We start from the raw sequence: 22,995 nt of genomic DNA on the forward strand, positions 1-22,995 counted from the left end.
TTGTCAGTAAAGGGAACTTGCCTGGTTTTATAATATTCTCAATGTGGAAAAAACCTATACAGAGTGGGGGGGAAATGAACAGGCAGGAGATATAACCTTGCAAAGGATACAGCTTTTATGAAGTACTCAGCTGCTCAATCTCAAGAGTAAAATGCACCTTGCAAAATTAAACTTTAGCAGAGGTATAAAGCTTTGCTGCTGAGTTGTTATAATGCTTACATCTACCAAATAGTACTTTTCAGACATCTCTCGCACTCGCATCTGCTATATAGTCCTCTCTCCAGTAAATCTTTCTCGTCTACAATCCTGGTGAATCTTTTTTGCACCCTAACTTAATGACATCTATCTATATAACTAAGTCTCATCTTGACCATTGTCTGCACTGTATATTGATTTTAGAAAAACGCTACCCTATATCGCTATGATTTTTGGCCATCTTAGTCACAGTCCTCCTCCGCTGTCAGCCCCGAGGATTTTTCCGATCGATGAAAAATAAACAAGTTATGAGTGTTTAAAAAATCTTGAGATCAGCTGATTGGTCCTCTTGCCTGCCAATCACCGTGACAAAGGTAACGCCCCTTCCAGGGGGGACAGGACTATAAAACTCCGGATGCCTGGACGTGAGTCAGTCACTCTGGAAGATCACGAGGGAGAGATCACGACTGTGATTCTAAGCTGTGAATCAACTGAACTGTGAGTCTGCAATGTACTTGCAATAAATGATTTGTTAGCCCTTAATGACAATTAGGCTGTGGGCCGAGCATCAAAAATGTGTCTAGAAATAGGATTTTGTGACCCAAGTCACCAAACTACATGAAATTTTCACATATTGTGTAACAATATTTATATAAATCACCCCTGAAACTCGATATGAAGAAGACTTGCACATTTTTATTAAATTAGAGAAAAAATGGAAAAATGTCGGGAATTTTTTAGTCCAATCAAAGCACGTTTAACATTGAGTTGTCTGCCAGTTGGCCAATCACGCGCTTTGTTTCAGGCTAGCACACAAAATGGCTGAGGGGGCTTCACAGATGCCTGTTTTACTGGAGATTCCGATGTGTTGTTCTGTGGAATAAATGTCGTGGAAACTTGCAGCAGGTTAATTGTATTTAGTGGGAAAAGCATTAAAAAGGCTGAAGAAAGTGCTGCAAAATGGATTAAAGTGCAAGAAAGCCTTCAAAGCCCCTGCTGATGTGCTGGAACACAAAGAAGGCCCCCATGAATCAACTCTAACTGAAAGGTAAGACTAAAGTCTGAATTTATGAAAATCTATCTGTATGGACTTTAATTAATTTAATATAATGTGAATAAATTCATTCATTCATTCATTCCTTATTCATTCATTCATTCACTCACTCACTCACTCACTCATTCATTCATTCATTCATGAAATTGAGGGCCTAAACTATAACACAGTCAATTAAACATTGTCACTAACACCAGCGTGTTGTAGAGTAATAAGTCTTTAACAGCTAATCTCGGAGCTCCCTGCGAAAACTTACCGGGAAAAAGTGCTCCAATCGCGGGGCCTAGGTACTCGCGGTAAAGTGGAGTCGCGGTCTCAATTAATAAGCGGCCGAATCGCGATCGCGGAGCCGCGGATCATCTCCGCGGGCACGGGGGGGGGGGGGGGGAGGAGGCTGTACATAGTGCCGTCTGTAGCGGTCGTTTTCAGACCCCGATAACGGGAGACAAACGGAGGGATATCGATCGCTATTTACCGCGAGTACCTAGGTCCCGCGATCGGAGCACTTTTTCCCGGTAAGTTTTCGCAGGCAGCTCCGAGATTAGCTGTTAAAGACTTATTACTCTACAACAGGCTGGCATTAGTGACAATGTTTAATTTACTGTTATAGTTTAGGCCCTCAATTTCATGAATGAGTAACTGAGTGAGTGAATGAATAAGGAATGAATGAATGAATTTATTCACATTATATTAAATTAATTAAAGTCCATACAGATAGATTTTCATAAATTCAGATTTTAGTCTTACCTTTCAGTTAGAGTTGATTAATGGGGGCCTTCTTTGTGTTCCAGCACATCAGCAGGGGCTTTGAAGGCTTTCTTGCACTTTAATCCATTTCGCAGCACTTTCTTCAGCCTTTTTAATGCTTTTCCCACTAAATACAATTACCTGCTGCAAGTTTCCACGACATTTATTCCACAGAATAACACATCGGAATCTCCAGTAAAACAGGCATCTGTGAAGCCCCCTCAGCCATTTTGTGTGCTAGCCTGAAACAAAGCGCGTGATTGGCCAACTGGCAGAAAACTCAATGTTCAACGTGCTTTAATTCGACTAAAAATTCCCGACATTTTTCCGGTTTTTCTCTAATTTAATAAAAATGTGCAAGTCTTCTTCATATCGAGTTTCAGGGGTGATTTATATAAATATTTTTACACAATATGTGAAAATTTCATGTAGTTTGGTGACTTGGGTCACGAAACTGCAGAATAAAGCTCCTCGGTCCACAGCCTAAATGCCATGAGTTGTTTGGCCTGCCCTGTGCTTGAGACTGCAATGCAAAATGGAAATGAAATGACAATGCCGTGAGTTGTGTAATGAGTCGAGTCAAACATATATCAGGATACAACACATGTTTATTAAATGTACTTACAGAATCAGTCTGCAGGACATCACAGTTCCTAGCAGCTACTCATACTGAATGGTGTAGGCTAATATAAAACGCATATTGGGCGGAGCAACTACTAACAAGCACCACAATTGGCTCGTAGGAAATAACCAATAATCTTTCCTTGTAGAAACATAAAATAACCAATAATCTTTCCTTGTAGAAACAAAAAGAAAGCATCGGTACATAGGAACATGGTGGCTAAACAATATAGGTAGCGGAACGCTAATAACGCATATGGGGAAGTTTATATAGTTACACAAAATCACCGTATCTAATGGGTGGCCTGCTAACCCGTCCGGCACGTGTGTGGTACGAATCCGCTTCACCTCCTTTCACCGGAGAAGATACCAGTGAAGGAACGGGAGATGTGACCGGGGACCCGACGGGACGGGGAGGTGATGAGATAGGCGAGCCAGGCGACGAATGCCGCGGGGTGGCCGCGGTGGAAACGATCTCTGATAGTGGAGCAGTAGGACAGGTAGTGGGAGGGAATATAAAACGTGAGACATCTGGATATGGAGTCACAGGACGCGGTTCCTTCACTGGAAGGTTATGCTGACGGTTACGTCTGTAAATGGCTCCGTCTGCTTTAAACAGATAAGAGTGTGGTTCTTTGGCAGGGCCGTAGATGTGACCCAGACGGCCATAGCCCTTGTTGGTCTGGAGGCGAACCACCTGTCCACTGGTGAGTGGCTTACTGGATTTGTCAAAAAAACGTTTCTGTGTATCGTGTTTGAATTGTAGTTGTTTCTGGACCGCAGGCGGAGAACGAACTTGTGGCTGCAAAAGCTGCTGGGACAGGCAGCGGAGCACGGGTTTGGAGAGACATCAGTCGCTGGGCTGGGGAACCCAGTATGGGATCCCTTGCAATGTTCCTTAAGTTGAGCAGGTCTAGGTAAACGTCCGATTTTGCAAGGTATGAACGTTCCATTAGTTGTTTTGTGCTTCGGACGGCTCGTTCGGCGAGTCCGTTGGACTGCGGGGACTCAGGGCTGCTGGTAATATGTCAGAAGTCGCATAATTTTGCAAAGTTTTTGAAAGACTGGCTGGTGAACTGTCTGCCGTTGTCAGACAGAAGACGTGCAGGGGGGCCGTGCACAGAGAAGTGGTGCTGCAACTTCTTGATAACCGCTTCAGATGGAATGGTTTGGAGTAGATCGATGTCGAACCAGCCTGAATAAGAATCAACAAGAACCAAATAGTGTTTCCCATGCTATTCGAATATATTGGTGGCTAACGTGGACCACGGGAGAGGAGGAACTGGGTGCGGTAGTAAGGGCTGCTTCTGCTGATGTGGCATCAGGCTTTTGCAGACGGCACAGACTTCAGTTTTGTCACGTATGTACTTGGCCATACCAGGCCAGTAAAACATGCTTTTATGCCCGTTGTAGGGTTGCTTCCATGCCGGGGTGGCCCTTGTGGGCGGCGTCGAAGTATTCGTTCCGGTGGACAGCTGGGACAACTACCTTCTGGCCATTAACTATAATCCCGTCCTGTAACACCAGTTCGACGCGAACCAAGACGTATGGGCGGATTGCGAGCGGGATGTTGTGTTGATTATCCGGCCAGCCATGGCGGATGACTGCGGACAGCAATTGTAAAGTCACGTCAGCAGCCGTGTGTTCTGCCAGACTGCTCAAGCAATCAGTAGGAACATACGATACCTTCACTACTGAGAACTGGTCCTGTTCAGAGAGTTGTTGTTCGTTAGTTTTGTGTGGGGCTCTAGATAGCGTGTCAGCTATGTGCATGTCCTTGCCTTTCTTATAGACAATGTTGAAATCAAACTGCTGCAGCTGCATCATCATCCGTTGTAGGCAGGCTGGGGCAGCGTGAATGGGTTTATTCAAAATAGTGACCAGCGACTGGTGGTCAGTCTCGATAGTCACAGACTTCCCAAAAATAAAGTATTTGAATTTTGTGCAGGCGAAAACCACTGCGAGCAATTCTTTTTCGATCTGGGCGTCAGTGTCAGTTAGTGTGCGAGAGGCGTAAGAAACAGGCTTGCAGTCGCCATCGGTAGTGGTTTGCAGCGCAAGTCCATTCTGGGACGCATTGCAGGTGAGCGTCACTGGTATCTCCAAAGCAAAGTAGGCGAGAGTAGGTGCGTTAGCCAGCTGCAATTTGAAAGTGTTGAAAGCTCTTTGGTGCTGCGGATACCAGGACCATGCAGCATCTTTGTGTATCAGTTCCCGCAGGGGGGCAGATATGTCACTGAGGTTGGGAATAAATTTCCCCAGGTAGTTGACCATTCCAGGGAACCTTTGTAGACTCACAACGTCAGTCGGAACCGGCATCTCATTGATAGCTGCAGTTTTTGATGGGTCTGGTCTGAGACCATCACTTGTGAAAACATGTCCGACGTAGGTAACTTCCGGAACTCGGAACTTGCACTTCAGGGGATTGAGTTTGAGCTGAATATCTTTGGCACGGTCTAGTACTTTCTTCAGATTAGCATCATGTTCAGCCAGGTCGCATCCGTAGACGAGAATGTCATCAACAATGATGGCGCATGGATACTCAGCAAACAATTGTTCCATCGTGCGCTGGAAAACTTCACTGGCGGAGTTGATGCCAAAGGGCATTCTCAGGAATTTGAGCGGCCGAAGGGGGTGCCGAACATAGTAATTGGATCCAGTGGAAACTGCCAAAACGAGCTTTTGGCATCCAGAACGGAGAACACTGATGCGTTGCCTATTTGAGCAGCAACTTCCGCTACTGTTCGCATAAGGTAGTGCGGGCGTTTGATAGCAGTGTTGAGATCTCTGGGGTTTATGCAGATACAGATCTCCTCCTTGTTTTTTTTCGTTGCAACCACCATGGTGGAAACCCAGTTGGTAACTTCAGCAATAACACCCATGGAGACCATCCGCTTGAGTTCATTGTGTACTCTGTCCTGCATGGCATGCAGAACACTATGTGGTGCTCGGAACACAGGAGTGACGTTGGGATCAACGACAATGTGGTATTTGAGGGGAAACTTGCCAAGCTCGTTGTTAAACAGTTCTTTGTATTGTGAGAGTACTTGCTGAGTTGGTCCCTCAGCGAGAAAGAGTTGATGGACAGTGCGGCCAAAGTATACCAGCCCTAGATCGTGGCATGCATTGATACCGAGCAAAGTCTCTGAATCCCCCTTGACGATATAAAACTTTAGGGTATGGGGCTGCATGTCTATGGTGTATTTTCAATTAGTCTGTCCAAGTGGGTGTAAAACAACTCCCCCGTAGGCCTGAAGTGCGGCCGAGGCCTTTTCAATACGTTCAGCATCACAAATTTTTTAAACTCTGATAACGAGATGACATTGCATTTCGCGCCCGTATCAACCTTGGCGATCACAGGTCTGTTATTCACCAACATGGTTACCTCAGGGTCAAGTTGCTCGTTAGATGAAGGGAGGAGAGAGTGGATGGCTGAACTGTTATCTGTACTTGAGAGCTGAGCGGGGGATGGCAAGTCAGGCTCTTGGTATTCGTTATCAGCAAGCTTATGTTGTAATAGGTGCAGGCTTGTCATTAGGGCGGACTGAGTCGCACGGGAACGGCAACATCTTGCAAAGTGGTTTAATTTCTTGCAGAAATTACAGGTTTTACCATAAGCAATATAGAACTGTCGACCGATAGCATGAAGATAGTTGCAATTAAGACATCGAGCAGTAGACAATCTCTGCTGCTAGGCCGGGGAGGGCTGGTAACGGCTGTTACAAGAGGAGGTGTCTATAAGATTGACACTATACTGCGAACGCTGACCGGCGGTCACAGACTTAGTGTGAGAAGATGTTATCTCAGCAATCCGACAGGCGGCTCGGCTTGATTAAGGGTCAGGTCAGTGTTACGGAGCAGCTCATCCCTTAACTTGCTATCAAGCATACTTCCAACAATTTTGTCACGGAAGAGTTCATCGCACAGATCACGAAACAGGCAGCGTGCAGCCATGTGTTTTAAGCCGCTGATAAAACATTCAATCGGTTCATCAATCTGTTGCATACGAGCATAAAACTTGGTACCTCCAATAATGTAGTTCAAGGACAGGTCACACAACTGTCTGAACTTTGCAAGTACGACAGCAGGGTCATCAATCGTCTCTGCAGGCAGTAGGACCTGTCCATTTGCATCTAAAACAGCAGGCTCAAATGTGAAATTGTCGGCACGATTCATTGCCTCTGGGCCAGCTAAGTTGAGTAATACAGAAGCACGCACATCAGGAGGGTCATTGTGATGAACGATGCAAATATATTGAGTGCAGTCACGCTCGAAAAGACGCCAACGTTCAGCAATGTCAGAGTCTCAGATATACAAGGATTCATTTAAGATCTTGCCCATCCCCCACGGTTCTACACTCTCCTGAGTTACTGTTTTGCTCTTAATATACTTGTACAATCCTTTAGGATTCTCCTTTACCTATCCTCTGAACTGCTTCCAGGACTTTAACATCCTTCCTTAAATAAGGTTTATTTTTATTATTGTCACTTACACCAAAAGCTTTGTTTTGCATAATTTTCCAATGGGATCAGAAACTACAATCAAGTGAAACTCAAGTACAATAGGTAGAGCAAAGGGTAAAGCTACAGAGTGCAGAATATAGCTCACAGTATTGTAGCGCACCAGTTCCTCAGACAAAGTCGAATGTCCACAATGGGGTACAGTGGCACAGCAGTGGAGTTGCTGCCTTCTAGCACCAGAGACCTGGGTTCAACCCTGACTATGGGTATTGTCCGGATGGAGTTTGTACATTCTCCCTGTGACTGCGTGGGTTTTCTCCGGGAGCTCCGGTTTCTTCCCACATTCCAAAGGACCTGCAGGTTTGTAGACTAGTTCCCCAAGTTGTCCCTAGTGTGTAGGATAGAACTACAGTATGGTAATCGTTATCGGCGCACTCGGTGGCCCAAAGGACGTGTTTCATGGCATTTCTCTAAACTAAAGATGAATCAGATAGCATCCTAGTTTACGGTAAGACCATTTAGAAGCCTGACACCAGAGGGGAAGAAGATGCTCCTGGTTCTGGTGGTGTATGCTTTCAAGCTTCTACATCTTCTGCCAGATGGGAGATGGAGAAGGAGGAATGACTGGGGTGAGACAAGTCTTTGATTATGTTGGCTGCTTTTCCAAGGCATCATGAAGTGTAGATGCATTCAATGGTGGGGAGACTGGTCTGTTTGATGGACTGGTCTACATCTACAACACTTTGCAATTTCTTGCGGTCGTGGGCAGAGCTGTTTCCAAACCAAGTTGTGATGCATCTTGCTTTGGAAAGTTTGTAAGAGACGTGCCAAATTTTCTCTGTCACTTAAGGAAGTAGAGGCATTAGTGTCTCTTGGCTGTCGCGACAATGTGGTTACCCCCACGATAGATTGTTGGTAATATTAACACCAAGGAACTTGAAGCTCTCAACCATAATACCCCACTTATGTTCTTTATAAATGAAACATAATCTTCCTACTGTTGTATTCGGTTTCCCTGACAGTAAATAATAAAATTCTGTTTGCTTTCCAAATTATTTGCTGCACCACCATGTAAGCCTTTTACAAACCATGCACGATGACAACATTCCTTCGCTCCATAGATGCTGCCTCACCCACTGGGTTTCTCCAGCATTTTTGTCTATAGTCAGTAGGATGCTGTCACTTTCATCTGCACTTTATTAATCTCAACGCTACTGTAATGGGAATGATAAGTGAAACAAGAGCAGACATTTCCTGTCAAAAACTATAATTGTATTCAGCAAGGTTTAACATCTATTTCCCCACAGAGAGCCAATGTCTGTGTGTAGCTCAATCCCTTAACGCGTGGTCATAGATCATAAAAGGGAGAATGTGTAAATGTAAAAAGCAGGAAACCAGCCCCAAAAATAATTCGGGCCATCATACCTTCACCTTATCTGGACAGATGTCAAATCTCAAAAATTACAGACCATTTCTTTACCTTCTTGGAGAAGATGTTCTGAAGAGAGAAGCAGAGGGTGGCAGCAAGTGCACTAATTAGTCCCCAAATGTCAAAGGAGAGTTCAGTCACTGTTGCCAAGAAAACTCCAGATATGATAGGGACCAGTGACATGTAGACCTGCCAGAAATGGAAATTACAGTTAGCACAACACATAACACCTGAATTGTATAGATGGGGGAAACCTCGTTGACCTAAGAAATAGTCTCCTTTAAGATATGCATCAGCTTTTCTTCATTTAATGCACTGCAACTGTATGAAGGATACATGGCGTCTAAGCAAACATTAATTCAGTTTTCTTCTTAAAACTCAGTCATTTATCAAATTGCTTTTTATGTGCGTAAACTGCCTGTCATGTTTCCTTCATCATAACAATGATTGCACTTAAACTGTACATTATCGAAGTTCTTAAGTGTATTTGACTAGACTGAGTTCATTAAAGACCATATCATGGTACATAATCAAATAATTTATATTGGTCTCATATTTAAAGTCTTAAACCAATGAAGAATGGATGCATTATGTAGAACTGATGCCACTTCGTGGGTGACGTTGTGTTTTTGTGTGAAGCTGATCGTCTATCTCAAGAGATGCACATGGCATACCAACTAAACTGATCTTTTGGAAACTAAATATATTTTGCTTCCAAGCTGAAGGCATCTCCACAGCTTTGGGAAAGGATAGGTTGCCGTCACTGAGATGGCCTTGGATACCAAAGGAAATTCTGGCACAGGGCTCCTCTCTTTCTTTAATAATGGTGTCTGCCTGAATCAGTCATACCTTAGGAATTGCCTGAAATGACGAGCTCTTCTCAGTAACAGAAGCGCAGATTTGGAAAGTGTAGAAAAGGCCAAGCTTGTGGGCAAAGGATTATCTCTAGAAATACCACATACTTCTTTGTTAAGTAAAGAAACATCACGACAACCTCACATGAATTTGGATTATTTTATACAGAATCTGTCTCACGATTTGAACCACAACATCCAACATTTTTACCCAGTTTTTAGTTGTTCATCATCCCCAAATGATATGTAAACTATATGGAAGCTAATATAATAAACTTCTGTGTGTTTTTTTTTACAAAACACATGAAGGTCACATACCTTCATAGTTTGCTTCTCCTTCATGATGATACGAGACAGTAACACCACCCAAATAGGCATGGTGGCCTTAACTAAGAAAATAAACAAAGGAAGCAGTTAGAAACAATTCAGTGCTATCCAACATTTCAATTTATTCATAAGCATGGAGATCAGATGTCACTTGTGATTGGAACAAAGAGTCAGTAGTAACTGAGCTACCAACAAATGCATCTTAACTTATGTATATTAAATAGCTTTGCCAATCTATCTATACATAACTAAAGCTCTGATCTTGTGTTCTTCTGGTTTGCGTGGTTTTTCTATTTGCGCAAAAACGGTAAGCAATAGCACTACTATTTTTCGCCAGCTCACTCACCGTTCTCCTGTGTTGCGAGTGCAGCATGTTTCGTTCCGATCGGTGGTATATTGTAAAAGTTAGCGAGGTTTAAAAATCGTAAAAAACGCTCGTGCGCAGATCGATCTCCGCTCCTGCTAGTCAGCGCTGCGCGGATTGATCTCTTCTCTCGTCACTCCCTGGGACGGTCCGCCCCTTCCTGCGCCATCGCATCTTTACTGGGGCTGAGGATGGCCGGTGGGGGTCTCCAACCGGACACAATTTTCGGATGGACAGGAAGCGGTGAGGCGATGTCGCCAAACGGAAAGCGGTGAATCTGATCCCGGCAGAGGAGAGCATCCTGTGCCCGCTGTGAGTCTCAAACTCACCGCCATCATAACGCCCCGCAGCTCCAGCCACTTCCTCTCTGGTCCCCCTTGCTGGCTCCTGCCCCCTCCCCCGTGATACCCCCGTCTTTTCTCCGAGCTCTACCCCCCCCCCCCCCACCCACATGCCGGCGCGGCCGTATCTGCTGGTGCTTTCGGGACGATCTGAGGCCTGGCTCTGAGGGTGCCGACGGCTGATGCTCCTCCGGGGAACGCAAGAAGGGAGAGGAGCAGCAACCTCGAGATCCTGGGGAGGGAAAGTGGGGAAGGAAAGGGGATAGAGGGAGAGTAGGGGAGTAGGAAGGGGAGAGGAGTTATAGAGGGAGGCAGTGAGTGACTGAGGGTAGGGGAAAGGAGAGGTGAGGGAGGGATTGGGGGAGGGTAAGAGGAGAGGGAAAAGAAGAGGGAGGAGGTGAGGGGGAGAGTGGGGGAGGTGGGGGAATAGAGGGAGAGGAGGGGGGGAGTAGAGGAGGGGAAGTGGGGGGGGGGTAGGGGGAGGTGAGGAGTGGGGGAGATGGGGGATAGAAGAATAGGAGGTGGGTAGGGAGGGGAGAGGGGTTAGGGAGGGAGGGAGGGTAAGGGAAAGGGGAGGGAGGGTAAGGGAAAGGAGAGGGAGAGAGAGGTGAGGGGAGGATTTGGGGAGGGGAGGAGGAGAGGGGAAAGAAGAGGGAGGGTGAAGAGGAGAGGGAGAGAGTGCTAGGGATGAGGGGAAATGAACTGTGCCTGTGCAGTTGGGGGCTATGGGTGAGTGGTGGAATATTGCGTTGGGGGACCAAGCCTCCTGTGTGCCACTTAGTCTAGTAGAGATAAAAAGTTCATGGCAAATAGCCATGAATCAGTAGTTGTACTCTCACTTCTGAGAGTTGAATCCAAGAGGCTTGAACACAAAATCCAAGTACCTTTTGAATGTTAGGATAAACTGAAGATGTCTTCTCTCTCAGGTAAGTTCAAAAGAAATTCAAAGAAGAATTCTCAGTGTCATGGCCAACATTTATCCCTCAGCCAGCACCTAAAACAGGTCACTTACATAATTCTTATACTGTTTGCAAAACAGGAGGCCTCCATTTGGTCTATGATGCCCATGCTGGTTCCCAGGGGAGTAATCCCATTTGTCCCATTCCCCCTTTTTCATTTCTACGTACTCCTGCTACTTATTCTCTCTCATACATGCCCATCAACTCCCCTTTGAGTCTTGTTTGTGGGATCTCGCTATATACAAATTAACTGCATTTCCTACAATGCAGCAGTAAAAAATACTTCAAATGTAAACTAATAATATTAGATATACGTGCAGGTTACTTCTAATGATATCCAGACAGCAACACAATACTTACTGAATTTAGCTTGGGTTGCTTTATGAAATGCAAAATAGAAGATGCTGTTTTGGTTTGTGCTTTGGAGCCTTGTGCTGTTATAGTGCTTTCACCCTCTCAACTGGGCATGGTTTACCAGTCTGCTACACACACTTGGTGGAACAGCCGATCAGACACCTTTGTGATTCCATTCCTTCCCCAAACACACCGTGCTGAGCTTACTCTCAGTTGCAGAACTTGATACAAGTACCCAAATTGTCTAAAAGAAAGCCACATACTCCTTGTCCATTCATCCTCAGTTTAGGGATGTTCATATACTACGTGAAGGGTTTAATCCAGGTACATCACTGAGGGTAAAAAATGATATCTTTGTGTGGGCCATAGCTGTTGCATTGCGAACTCCATTGTTCCTCGTTATTGAGTGAGGTGTATTGTTGGACATTGCCTCTACCATGGTGGCAATGAACTTGTATATTTCTCTCCTGCTTCTCCCCCCCAAAATTCATCTTCATATCAAGACCCACTTCCTGCTCCATCAATCTGCTGACCACCCAACCTCTCTTTCTAAATGTTCATAAGAATCAACCAATATCATCAAACATACCAACAACATCGTTGCCAGTGTGGTCAGGTAAACTTTACTGCGCAGATGCCAAATACCAGCTCTCACACACTTCCTCATAACCCCATCTGGACCATGACCCCACCATCAAATATCAGGCCACTGACGCCCTCATTTCCTTGGGACCTCTTCTCTCCACAGATTCCAGCCTTCCAGTAATCACTTGCACATCTTCCAATCTGGTGTACTGCAATGGGTGTTCACGTGCTTTCCTCTACTTTGGAAGAACCAAGTGCCGATTGGTTAAATGTCTTGAGGGAGCTCCTGTAATCAATCTTCACGGCAACTTATAACTCCCTCCTCTCTGCCATTTTAATTATCCATGCCACAGAATCTGTTGGCATTATTATAAGCTTGAGGAATAAAACTTAATCTTTCATCTGAATCTGCTACAGCTTTCTGGACCCATTATCGAATTTGACCACTTCAAATCATTTACTCTCTCTGAATTAATCAGATCTGAAGAGCAGGTAGAATTAAATATATAAGGAGACCTAAGTTTGTCCAGTAGGCAGTATATGCATGATAAGAAACAATAGGGATGCAAGGCTGTATCATATTCTAATTTTAATGTAAAGAATTTGACCAATACGGAACATGAACTGAATATTGATTAGTTTATGGGAATATGATAATATTGCTATCACTTGGTTGAGAGACAGAAAAGGACTGGCAACGACATTCTAGGATATATTTTCAAGTGTGATATCGGAGGTGTGGGCAGGGAGGGATATTACAATAGAGGAAGTGGCATTGCAACTTAATTAAGGAGTCCATTGCTGCAATGATGCAATATCCAAGATGACTCTTCAAATGAAACCACATGTGGAGCTTAGAAATAAAAAGGAGCGATCATATTGCTGGAGGTATACTATAGGTATACTATAGGTCTAATAATCAGCAGCAGAAGGGCAGATATGGAGACGTTTAAAAGCAACGAGGGATCCCAAATTCCCCAGTATTAACTGGGATTGTCATGAGTGTGAAAGATTAGAGAGGGTGGAATTTTTTAAGTGCTGCCAGGAGAGCTTCTGCTGGAGAAGGAACCTAAGCTTCAGTAATGTATGTGGGCAAGTGGTTGGAGTGTCGGCAGGTGAGTACTTTGGTGATAGTAACACATCTCTGTGGGTTTTGAGGTAGCTGATTAAGTTTGATGATGAGCAAATAGCTATCTAGTACAGGTGTATAGTTCCCTCAAAATGGCGAGTCAGGTGGACAAGGTGGTAAATATGGTGTTTGTAATGCTTCCCTTCTTTGGGAAGTATTGAGTGCAAAAGATGGGATATCCTGACAAACCTAAATATGTCACTGGGTAGGAAGGAACTGCAGATGCTGGTTTAAAAAACCGAATATAGACACAAAATGCTGGAGTAACTCAGCGCGATAGGCAGCATCTCTGAAGAGAAGGAATGGGTGACGCTTCAGTTCAAGACCCTTCTTCAGATGGTCTGAATATGTTACTGAGAGACCACATTTGGAGTACTCTGTGACAGCCATTTATACATCCAAGTCATATATATACTTCCACCTCTGTCATCAATGAGCAAGCCAGTTCTGAATCCAAATGGCCAAGGCACTGTGGATCCCATACATCATACATGTGGATCAGCCTACCAAGAGAGACTATATCAAATGCTTTTCCAAAAATGCATGTGGACAACATCCACTGCCCTATCCTCATTGATCACCTTCATCATCTGCTCAAAAATCTCAAACAATTGCATGACATGACCTGCCATGGATAAAGCCACACTGACTGTCCCTGATTAGCACATTCCAATCCTAATGAGAGTAAATCCTATCCCGAAGAATCCTCTCCAATAGCTTCCCAATAATTGTCAAGGTTTACAGGACTATAATTTCTGGGATCATCTCCACTTCTTTTCTTAAACAAAGAAATAAATTTGGCTATTCACCAGTCCTCCCGTTCCTTGCCTGTGGCTAGAATTAGAATTAGAAGAATTAGAATTAGAATTAGAATTACCTTTATTGTCATTCAGACCTTACGGTCTGAATGACAATAAAGGTAATTCTAATTAGAATTATAATTCTAGCAATAGTATGAAGATCTTCATCAAGACTCTTAGATTATAACCGCAGGAAATGCAACATCTGTCCCTATACCTTCCCCCTCAAGTCTGTCCAAGGACCCCGACAGTCTTTTCAGGTGAGGCAGAGGTTCACTTGCACCTCCTCCAACCTCATCTACTGTATCCGCTGTTTCAGGTGTGGACTCCTATATATCGGCGAGAACAAGCACAGGCTCGGCGATCGTTTCGCTGAACACCTCCATTCAGTCTGCCTAAAACTACCTGATCTCCCGGTTTCTCAACACTTTAACTCTCCCTCCTATTCCCACACTGACCTTTCTGGACTGGGCCTCCTCCATTGTCAGAGTGAGGCCCAGCACAAATTGGAGGAACAGCACCTCATATTTCGCTTGGCTTACACCCCAGCGGTATGAACATTGACTTCTCTAACTTCAAGTAGCCTTTGCTTTCCCTCTCTCTCCATACCCTCCTCCTTCCCAGTTCTCCCAACGGTCTTACTGTCTCTGACTACATTTTATCTCTGTACTGCCCACTCCCCACATCAGTCTGAAGAAGGGTCTCAACCCGAAAAGTCACCCATTCCTTCTCTCCAGAGATGCTGCCTGTCCTGTTGAGTTACTCCAGTATTTTGTGTCTATCTTAGATTATTGAGTTAAATGTTGGGTCACCCTGCTATAGGAAATATGCCATTATACTGCATCAAATACAGATTGGCTTGAAGCTTGGTAGAGGGGCAAGAGGTTGTAAGGCCCTGCAATTGCAACACTCCACTCTAATCTTTTTTGTCCGTCCTTCTGTGAGGGGGCTGTGAGCGCGACAGGCGCTGGGGACGGGAGCAGCTGAGTGAGTCCGGAGCCGAGTCCTGGAGCCAGGAGTGCGGTTGGCGCCGGGGCCGGGAACCGGTGAGCCCACACACCCTCCCTTACACCCCCCTCCCCTACACATCACGCATTGGGGAATGGGTTGCATTGGGGGACCAGGCCTCCTATGTGACTGGGACCCAACGGGTCCTACTTAGTCTGGTACATAACTAAAACTGATCTTGTTATCTGCCGTTTGTACGTTTTTTCTATTTGCGCAAAAACAGTACCCGATAGCGCTACGATTTTTCACCAGCTCACTCACCGTTCTCCTGTGCTCCAAGTTTCGTTCCGATCGGTGGCATTGTAAAAGTTAGCGAGGTTTAAAAATCTTAAAAACCGCGTGTGCGCAGATCGATCTCTTCTCCTGCCAGTCAGCGCCGCGTGGATTAGTCTCTTCTCCTGTCACTCCACGGGACGGTCCGCCCCTTTCTGCACCATCGCGTCTTTACTGGAGCTGAGGATGGCTGGCGGTGTTCTCCAACCGCACACTATTTTCGGAGGGACCGGAAGCGGCCCAGCACAGCCCGAAGTCGGAAATATCGCCAAATGGAAAGCGGAGACTCTGATCCTGGTGGAGGACATCCAGCACCCAGCGCCTGCTGTGAGTCTCCATCGCACTGCCAGCTCCAGACCCTTCCCCTCTGGTCCCCCTCGCTGGCTCCTGCCCCCCTCCCCCATGATATCCTTCTCTCCCCGATGGCTCTTCCCCTGTCTTTTCTCCGAGCTCTCTCCCTACCTCCCCCCACAAACTCCCCCTCTCACACCCCCCCTGCCCACACACACCCATCTCCCCCACACCCCCCTCCCCCATACACACCTACCCTCCCACACCACACAACCCCCTTCCCCACCCACCCTTCCCCCCACACCACTCTCTCCCCCCTTCCTACACCTCCCCACCCACACACACCCCCCCCCCCTCCCCTCCCACCCCACTTCCCTCCCCCCCCCCTCCCCTCCTACCCGCACACACATGGCGAGGAGGGGGAGTGCTGGGGGATATGAGGAAATGAGCCACGCCTGCGCAGTTGGGGGCTATGGGTGAGTGGTGAAATATTGTGTTGGGGGAACGGGTGAGCGATGGAATATCGCATTGTGGAATGAGTTGCGTTGGCGGATCAGGCCTCCCATGTGACTGGGACCCAACGGGTCCCACTTAGTTTAGTTGCTTGTTAGAAATGAGCAAAAGAGTTTCAGATGATCTTAAGTTTACAAAGGAGTGATGAAGGAGGATGTTCAAGAATGCAGCGGTATAATTGCATCTCAAGGTTCCAAAAGCATTCATGAGAGTTTATCTCACTTTCAGAAGTGGAGTTTTTAACGTGTTTGAGCTAGCATGGCTTTGTTAACTATGAATTGCACTGGAGTGTCATACGAGCATAAAATACACTGCACAGAGTTCAATCTTTCCTACTGAACACAAGGCTTCAAATTTTCAATTTTTTATGTTTTATTTTAAACAATGGATGAAATTAGAAATACTAATTTTGTCAAGTTACTTTTAGACACTTACTGAAGGAAACCTGCACTGCTCAGTCTTAAATCATCTAGGACTCAGGTTACAAACCACATTGATTAGCAATGTTACAACATTTTGAGATTTTAAAAATCAAGTCTGTAATTTATCCCATCAGATAAAGCATAAAAATAAGTTTAATTTGACACCTAATTCACTTTCATATCTCAAGTATTTAAAATGTTATGGCCATTTTCATACTGGGAAATGAGCATCTTGTTTCCTATTGATTTTCTATGGACATAACAAAAAAGCTGTGATCGTGAACAGTCAAAAGCCCATAACTTTCTTAAAAATTAAGAGAACTGAATGAAATTTTCAGTTATCATAGATTGAAGCATTCTGAAACAAATATAAAATAATCTTACTTGGATGACCTGAAATTAAAGCATATAATTAGTTAGTTACCTAATTGTAGCTAATTTCAGACTTCAATTACTAGATCTAAACATCTATCCATTTCTTAATAAATGATTAACATTTTTAAATAGCCTAAATGTCCAAATAATATTCACAAATAATTCACAATAAAACATGATTTTTAAATCTCATTTACATTAATTTATAGGCCAAATGGAAGGAATTTAGTGTTCAATTGCTGTAAATAAATGCCCATTTAAATCAGCTTTCCAGTGGGTCCCTGTGGAACGCGCTGGTTTAGAACGTTCACATTGCGGTAGATTTGTGCCCCAAATGCCGAGAAAAATACTGCGGGATATAATGGGGCCAAAATGAGCTACTCGCAATATTAAACTTTGTATAAAGGGATCTTTAGAAGCCCCTTTTAATGTAAAAATATGCAGCATACCTTCAATTATTTGCTTTATGAGACCCTGCGGTTGCTGGTGGTCGCGGGTTTAGAGATTGATTTTTAAACTACTATAACTATTATACGAGGCCTTTAAAACTAATAATAGCTTTTGCGACGGGGTCTTTCAGCGATTTTTCGTTAATAATTAACTAGGCTGAACATCTTCGATTTGAACAGCCTAGAGAAAATCGCGTTTTAAACCCGCCCCGTCTAAACGGCGCCAAAATCGCGCACACCCGCAGCGACAGATTTTCAGCGACGCTTCAGGTAGGCTTTGCAACATACCTACATTGATCAAAATAGGGTCAACATGTTTTTTTGTTGGACGCAGATCTTCCTTAATTTTTTATAAAATTCTGCTTCATGACCCAGCACATACTTAGGCACTCATGATTCTGGGAAAGAAGCCCATGGCACACCACCAATGCATTCACTTTTAAAGGGTTAGTGAAAAGATACAAGATCTAGACAGATAGACTGCAGGGAAAATGTGAGGAGTTACCTGGTGTTACAGGTCAGGTAATTATATACTTAGAAAATGAATTATCATATTTAAAAAAGTTACATTTATATAGAACTGATCAAACGGCATTTAGTTTTGGGTCGAGACCCTTCTTCAGACTGATGTGGGGGTGGGGGCGCGGTAAGAAGAAAGGAAGAGGCGGAGACAGTGGGCTCTGGGAGAGCTGGGAAGGGGAGGGGAAAGTAGGAGAAAGCAGGGACTACCTAAAATTGGAGAAGTCAATGTTCATACTGCTGGGGTGTAAACTACCCAAGCGAAATATGAGGTGCTGCTCCTCCAATTTTCAGTGGGCCTCACTCTGGCCATGGAGGAGGCCCAGGACAGAAAGGTTGGATTCGGAATGGGAGGCGGAGTTGGAGTGCTGAGCCACCGGGAGATCAGGTTGGTTATTGCGAACCGAGCTTGGTCTCACCAATGTAGAGCAGCTGACAGGCATTTCCTGATGCATTTCAGAGCCAAATAAATACCTTTGGATTACAGTCATGATGATTTTGCAAGCAAACACAGCAGCCAAATTACACATAAGAAGGACTTGCAAACAGCAATGATAAAATACTATTTTTGTGACTGTGGCTGGGGTTGTACTGGCTCTTTTATACAGCTATCAAATAAATCCCCATCCAGTGTTCTTTCTGCTCTAGGCCAAGAAACTCGGTAATTCTTACTTTTGGATAGTTTAAATGTACCTGAGCAAGAAGATGCAGTTTCTTTAAAAGTAAACAATGTTACAGAAAGGAATCTCTCTCTACGATTTATTTAACAGAAACAATGCAAGAATAGTGCTTCACCAGAGGCCAGAAGGGCCTGGCACTTGATGGTGTTTTTTGGGCCAGTAACTGGATGGTACAACTCCTAGACATGAAAAACACCTCTCTTGACACTTATCCAGATGATCATGGCTGCATTACCCGCAGATTTAACTGGACTTGTCCCACCTTAGGCTCATAAAAATATCGTAACAGCAACTTGTCCTAGCAAGAGTCATCACTCAGAGAAGGAAAGTGAAATAAAACAGCAAGAAACATAGAAACATAGAAACATAGAAATTAGGTGCAGGAGTAGGCCATTCGGCCCTTCGAGCCTGCACCGCCATTCAATATGATCATGGCTGATCATCCAACTCAGTATCCCGTACCTGCCTTCTCTCCATACCCTCTGATCCCCTTAGCCACCAGGGCCACATCTAACTCCCTCTTAAATATAGCCAATGAACTGGCCTCGACAGCCCTCTGTGGCAGGGAGTTCCAGAGATTCACCACTCTCTGTGTGAAAAAAGTTCTTCTCATCTCGGTTTTAAACGATTTCCCCCTTATCCTTAAGCTGTGACCCCTTGTCCTGGACTTCCCCAACATCGGGAGCAATCTTCCTGCATCTAGCCTGTCCAACCCCTTAAGAATTTTGTAAGTTTCTATAAGATCCCCTCTCAATCTCCTAAATTCTAGAGAGTATAAACCAAGTCTATCCAGTCTTTCTTCATAAGACAGTCCTGACATCCCAGGAATCAGTCTGGTGAACCTTCTCTGCACTCCCTCTATGGCAATAATGTCCTTCCTCAGATTTGGAGACCAAAACTGTACGCAATACTCCAGGTGTGGTCTCACCAAGACCCTGTACAACTGCAGTAGAACCTCCCTGCTCCTATACTCAAATCCTTTTGCTATGAAAGCTAACATACCATTCGCTTTCTTCACTGCCTGCTGCACCTGCATGCCCACTTTCAATGACTGGTGTACCATGACACCCAGGTCTCGCTGCATCTCCCCTTTTCCTAGTCGGCCACCATTTAGATAATAGTCTGCTTTCCTGTTTTTGCCACCAAAATGGATAACCTCACATTTATCCACATTATACTGCATCTGCCAAACATTTGCCCACTCACCCAGCCTATCCAAGTCACCTTGCAGTCTCCTAGCATCCTCCTCACAGCTAACACTGCCCCCCAGCTTAGTGTCATCCGCAAACTTGGAGATATTGCCTTCAATTCCCTCATCCAGATCATTAATATATATTGTAAATAGCTGGGGTCCCAGCACTGAGCCTTGCGGTACCCCACGTTCAATCTGAGAAGAAGTTCAAATAAGATGGGGTAATCACAAAAGTTGTGAAGCAGAGTGAAAGCAGTCCCATTTGGTTCAACGATTCTTTGATCACCATAACTAGACAAAATCAAGGCCCTGCAATGAGCTCGAGATGGGTGGGAGAGAGAATTGAAGACTCTGAATCACAATCCCTTTGGGTAACCTACAGCCTGACCTCAGATAGCTGAAGCAAGCAGCTCACTTTCACTCTCAAACAGCCTGCCAGGTCTTAGGACAGCAAAGATAAACAAATGGCATAACAGTGCTTTTCACTGTCACAGCATCACTGTTTCCAATACACTACACAGTTACAAATACAAGGCACATTATGCATGGAGAAAGGAGACAGAAGTCACCTGGACCACTGCAGGAACACACCTACATAATATACAGGACCAGAAATTAATGACATACCACGAGACTGATTCTGAAAAATATCATATAATAATACTTGCTGACATTGGCAGGCAATATAGACGAGCATGAACAGACAAGTGACACAGAATCATACATACACATACTTTGACTAATGTGACTGCAGAGTTCATAATGTCATATGATAGGAGTAGAATTAGGCCATTTGGCCCATCTTCTATTCCGCTATTCAATCATGGCTGATCTATCTCTCCCTCCTAACACCATTCTACTGCATTCTCCCCATAACTTCTGACACCTGTACTGATCAAGAATCTCTTCATCTCTGCCTTAAAAATATCCACTGGCGGACTCTGCAGCCTTCTGTGGCAAAGAATTCCACAGATTCACCTCACTCTGACTAAAGAATTTCTCCTCATCTCCTTCCTAAAAAAACGTCCTTTAATTCTGAGGCTATGACCTCTAGTCCTAGACTCCCCCACTAGTGGAAACATCCTCTCCACGTCCACACTATCCTAGCCTTTCACTATTCTGTATGTTTTAATGAGGTCCCCCCTCATTCTTCTAAATTCCAGCGAGCACAGGTCCAGTGCCGACAAACGCTCATCATAGTCATTTTGCTGGGATCATTCTTGTAAACCTCCTTTGTACCCTCTCCAGAGCCAGCACATCCTTCCTCAGATATGGTGCCCAAAATTGCTCACAATATTTCAAATGCGGCCTTACCAGCGCCTTACAGAGGCTCAGCATTACTTCCCTGTTTTTGTATACAAGCCCTCTCGAAATAAATGCTAGCATTGCCTTTGGTTTCTTTACTACCGATTCGACTTACAGATTAACTTTTCAGGAATCCTGCACCAGCACTCCCCTTTGCACCTCCGATTTCTGGATTCTCTCCCCATTTAGAAAATAGTCTACGCCTTTATTCCTATTACCAAAATGCATGACTCCACACTTTGCTACACTATATTCCGTCTGCCACTTCTCTGCCCACTTTCCCAGCCTTCAATCCCCTCATCCAAATCAGTAATAATCGACGTGAAGAGTAGGAACCGCAGCACCGACCCGTGTGGAACTCCACTTGTCACTGGCAGCCAACCAAAAAAAATCGCCTTTATTGCCACTCTTTGTTTTCTGCCATCCAGCCAACTTGTTATCCCTGCTGGTATCTTCACTTTGATACCGGGGGCTCTCATCTTCCTTAGCAGCCTTGCGTGTGGCACCCTATCAAAGGCTAAGAAAGAGTTTCGGATGTGAACTCACAAGAGCATTCACCACGAACATGCACACAAATTATGTCAGGTTGTGTATGCATATGCACACATGCACGCACTCTGTTTCACTATTCTTGTGGACACATGCACACCACACCAATATGGGCACTTGCACACACATGGACTCCAATGTACGTGTTCAAAAACACTATACTGGCATACATGAGCACAGACTCCATCACACAGTCTAACACGAATGGGCACAGTCTGAACACTGACAGTCTGAACACCGGCAGTGTAAACCTGAACCTGACATGTCATGAACACTGGCTGAACATGGAGAGTCTGAACCTGAGCACTGAAAGGCAGACAGAACACCATCTGTATATCGACAGGCAGTCTGAACATCATCAGACTGAATACCAACAGGCGCAGTCTGAACCCTGATGGTCACAGTCTGAAAACTGAGTCTGAACACCGACAGGGCGAACACTGCAGTTGCCGTCTGAACACAGGCGGACCGTCTCAGACACACCCACAGATGCTGACACGCAGGCACAATCGCTCCATACCTGTGTGCGCGTACGACACGGGTACTTTCCAGATGCTGATGTGGGCCGTCACCGAGGCGAAGTACTTGCCGAAGGCGAGCGGCAGCACCAGGCGGAGGAAGTAGCGCGGCGGCAGCTCGGCCGCCGGCGGGATGTTCCAGGCGCGGATCAGCGGCGGCATGAAGGCGCAGATGGAGAGGATGTGGAACAGAGACACGGTGACCGGATACGGAAAACTGTTCAGGATCATCTTGTTGATGACATTCCCGCCGGAGCTGACCGTGTACCAGCACAGGCAGAGGGTGAATATCCGCACCCCGTCCCGCAGCCGCTCCGCCATGTTGCCCCGCGCCGCCGCCACCACCGCCGCGTCAGCACGTCAGCGCCACCAAAGATTATAGAGCGCCACCGCGGGGCGTGGAGGAGGCGGGGATGCCTGGGAATCACTATCCCCACCCCCCGCCCCCGCCCCCGCCGTCCTGGAAACCTCTGGTCTCTGCCCAGTGAAGCAAAGATATTAGAGCAATATGATCTTTGCTGTGAAGTGGAAACTTGTAGAAGGCTAGATGGCGTCTGCCTATTTCCTTCGCTCCATAGATGCTGTTGCACCCGCTGAGTTTCTCCAGCATTTTTGTGTACCTAGGATTAAAAAACCCCCGCAGTATTTCAAAAGTAATTTAAAACTTATTTATTAAATAGGG

General features: G+C 45.2%; 1 protein-coding gene across 2 annotated transcripts in view; it reads right to left on the reverse strand.

The window, feature by feature from the left end:
- slc35e1 (solute carrier family 35 member E1) overlaps nt 1–22,658 on the reverse strand; it is a 32,200-nt gene extending 9,542 nt beyond the window's left edge. For both annotated transcript variants that reach the window (XM_033046738.1, XM_033046737.1), the window contains exons 1-3: nt 22,316–22,658; nt 9,679–9,749; nt 8,558–8,695 (exon numbers count right to left, since the gene is read on the reverse strand). In XM_033046738.1, coding sequence (XP_032902629.1) covers nt 8,558–8,695; nt 9,679–9,749; nt 22,316–22,634 — 528 coding nt within the window. In that variant the 5' untranslated portion in view covers nt 22,635–22,658. The remainder of the gene's footprint in view (nt 1–8,557; nt 8,696–9,678; nt 9,750–22,315) is intronic.
- Nucleotides 22,659–22,995: the final 337 nt, after the last annotated feature.

Source organism: Amblyraja radiata, chromosome 29 (genome assembly GCF_010909765.2).
Source record: "Amblyraja radiata isolate CabotCenter1 chromosome 29, sAmbRad1.1.pri, whole genome shotgun sequence".
Classification (NCBI taxonomy): domain Eukaryota; kingdom Metazoa; phylum Chordata; class Chondrichthyes; order Rajiformes; family Rajidae; genus Amblyraja; species Amblyraja radiata.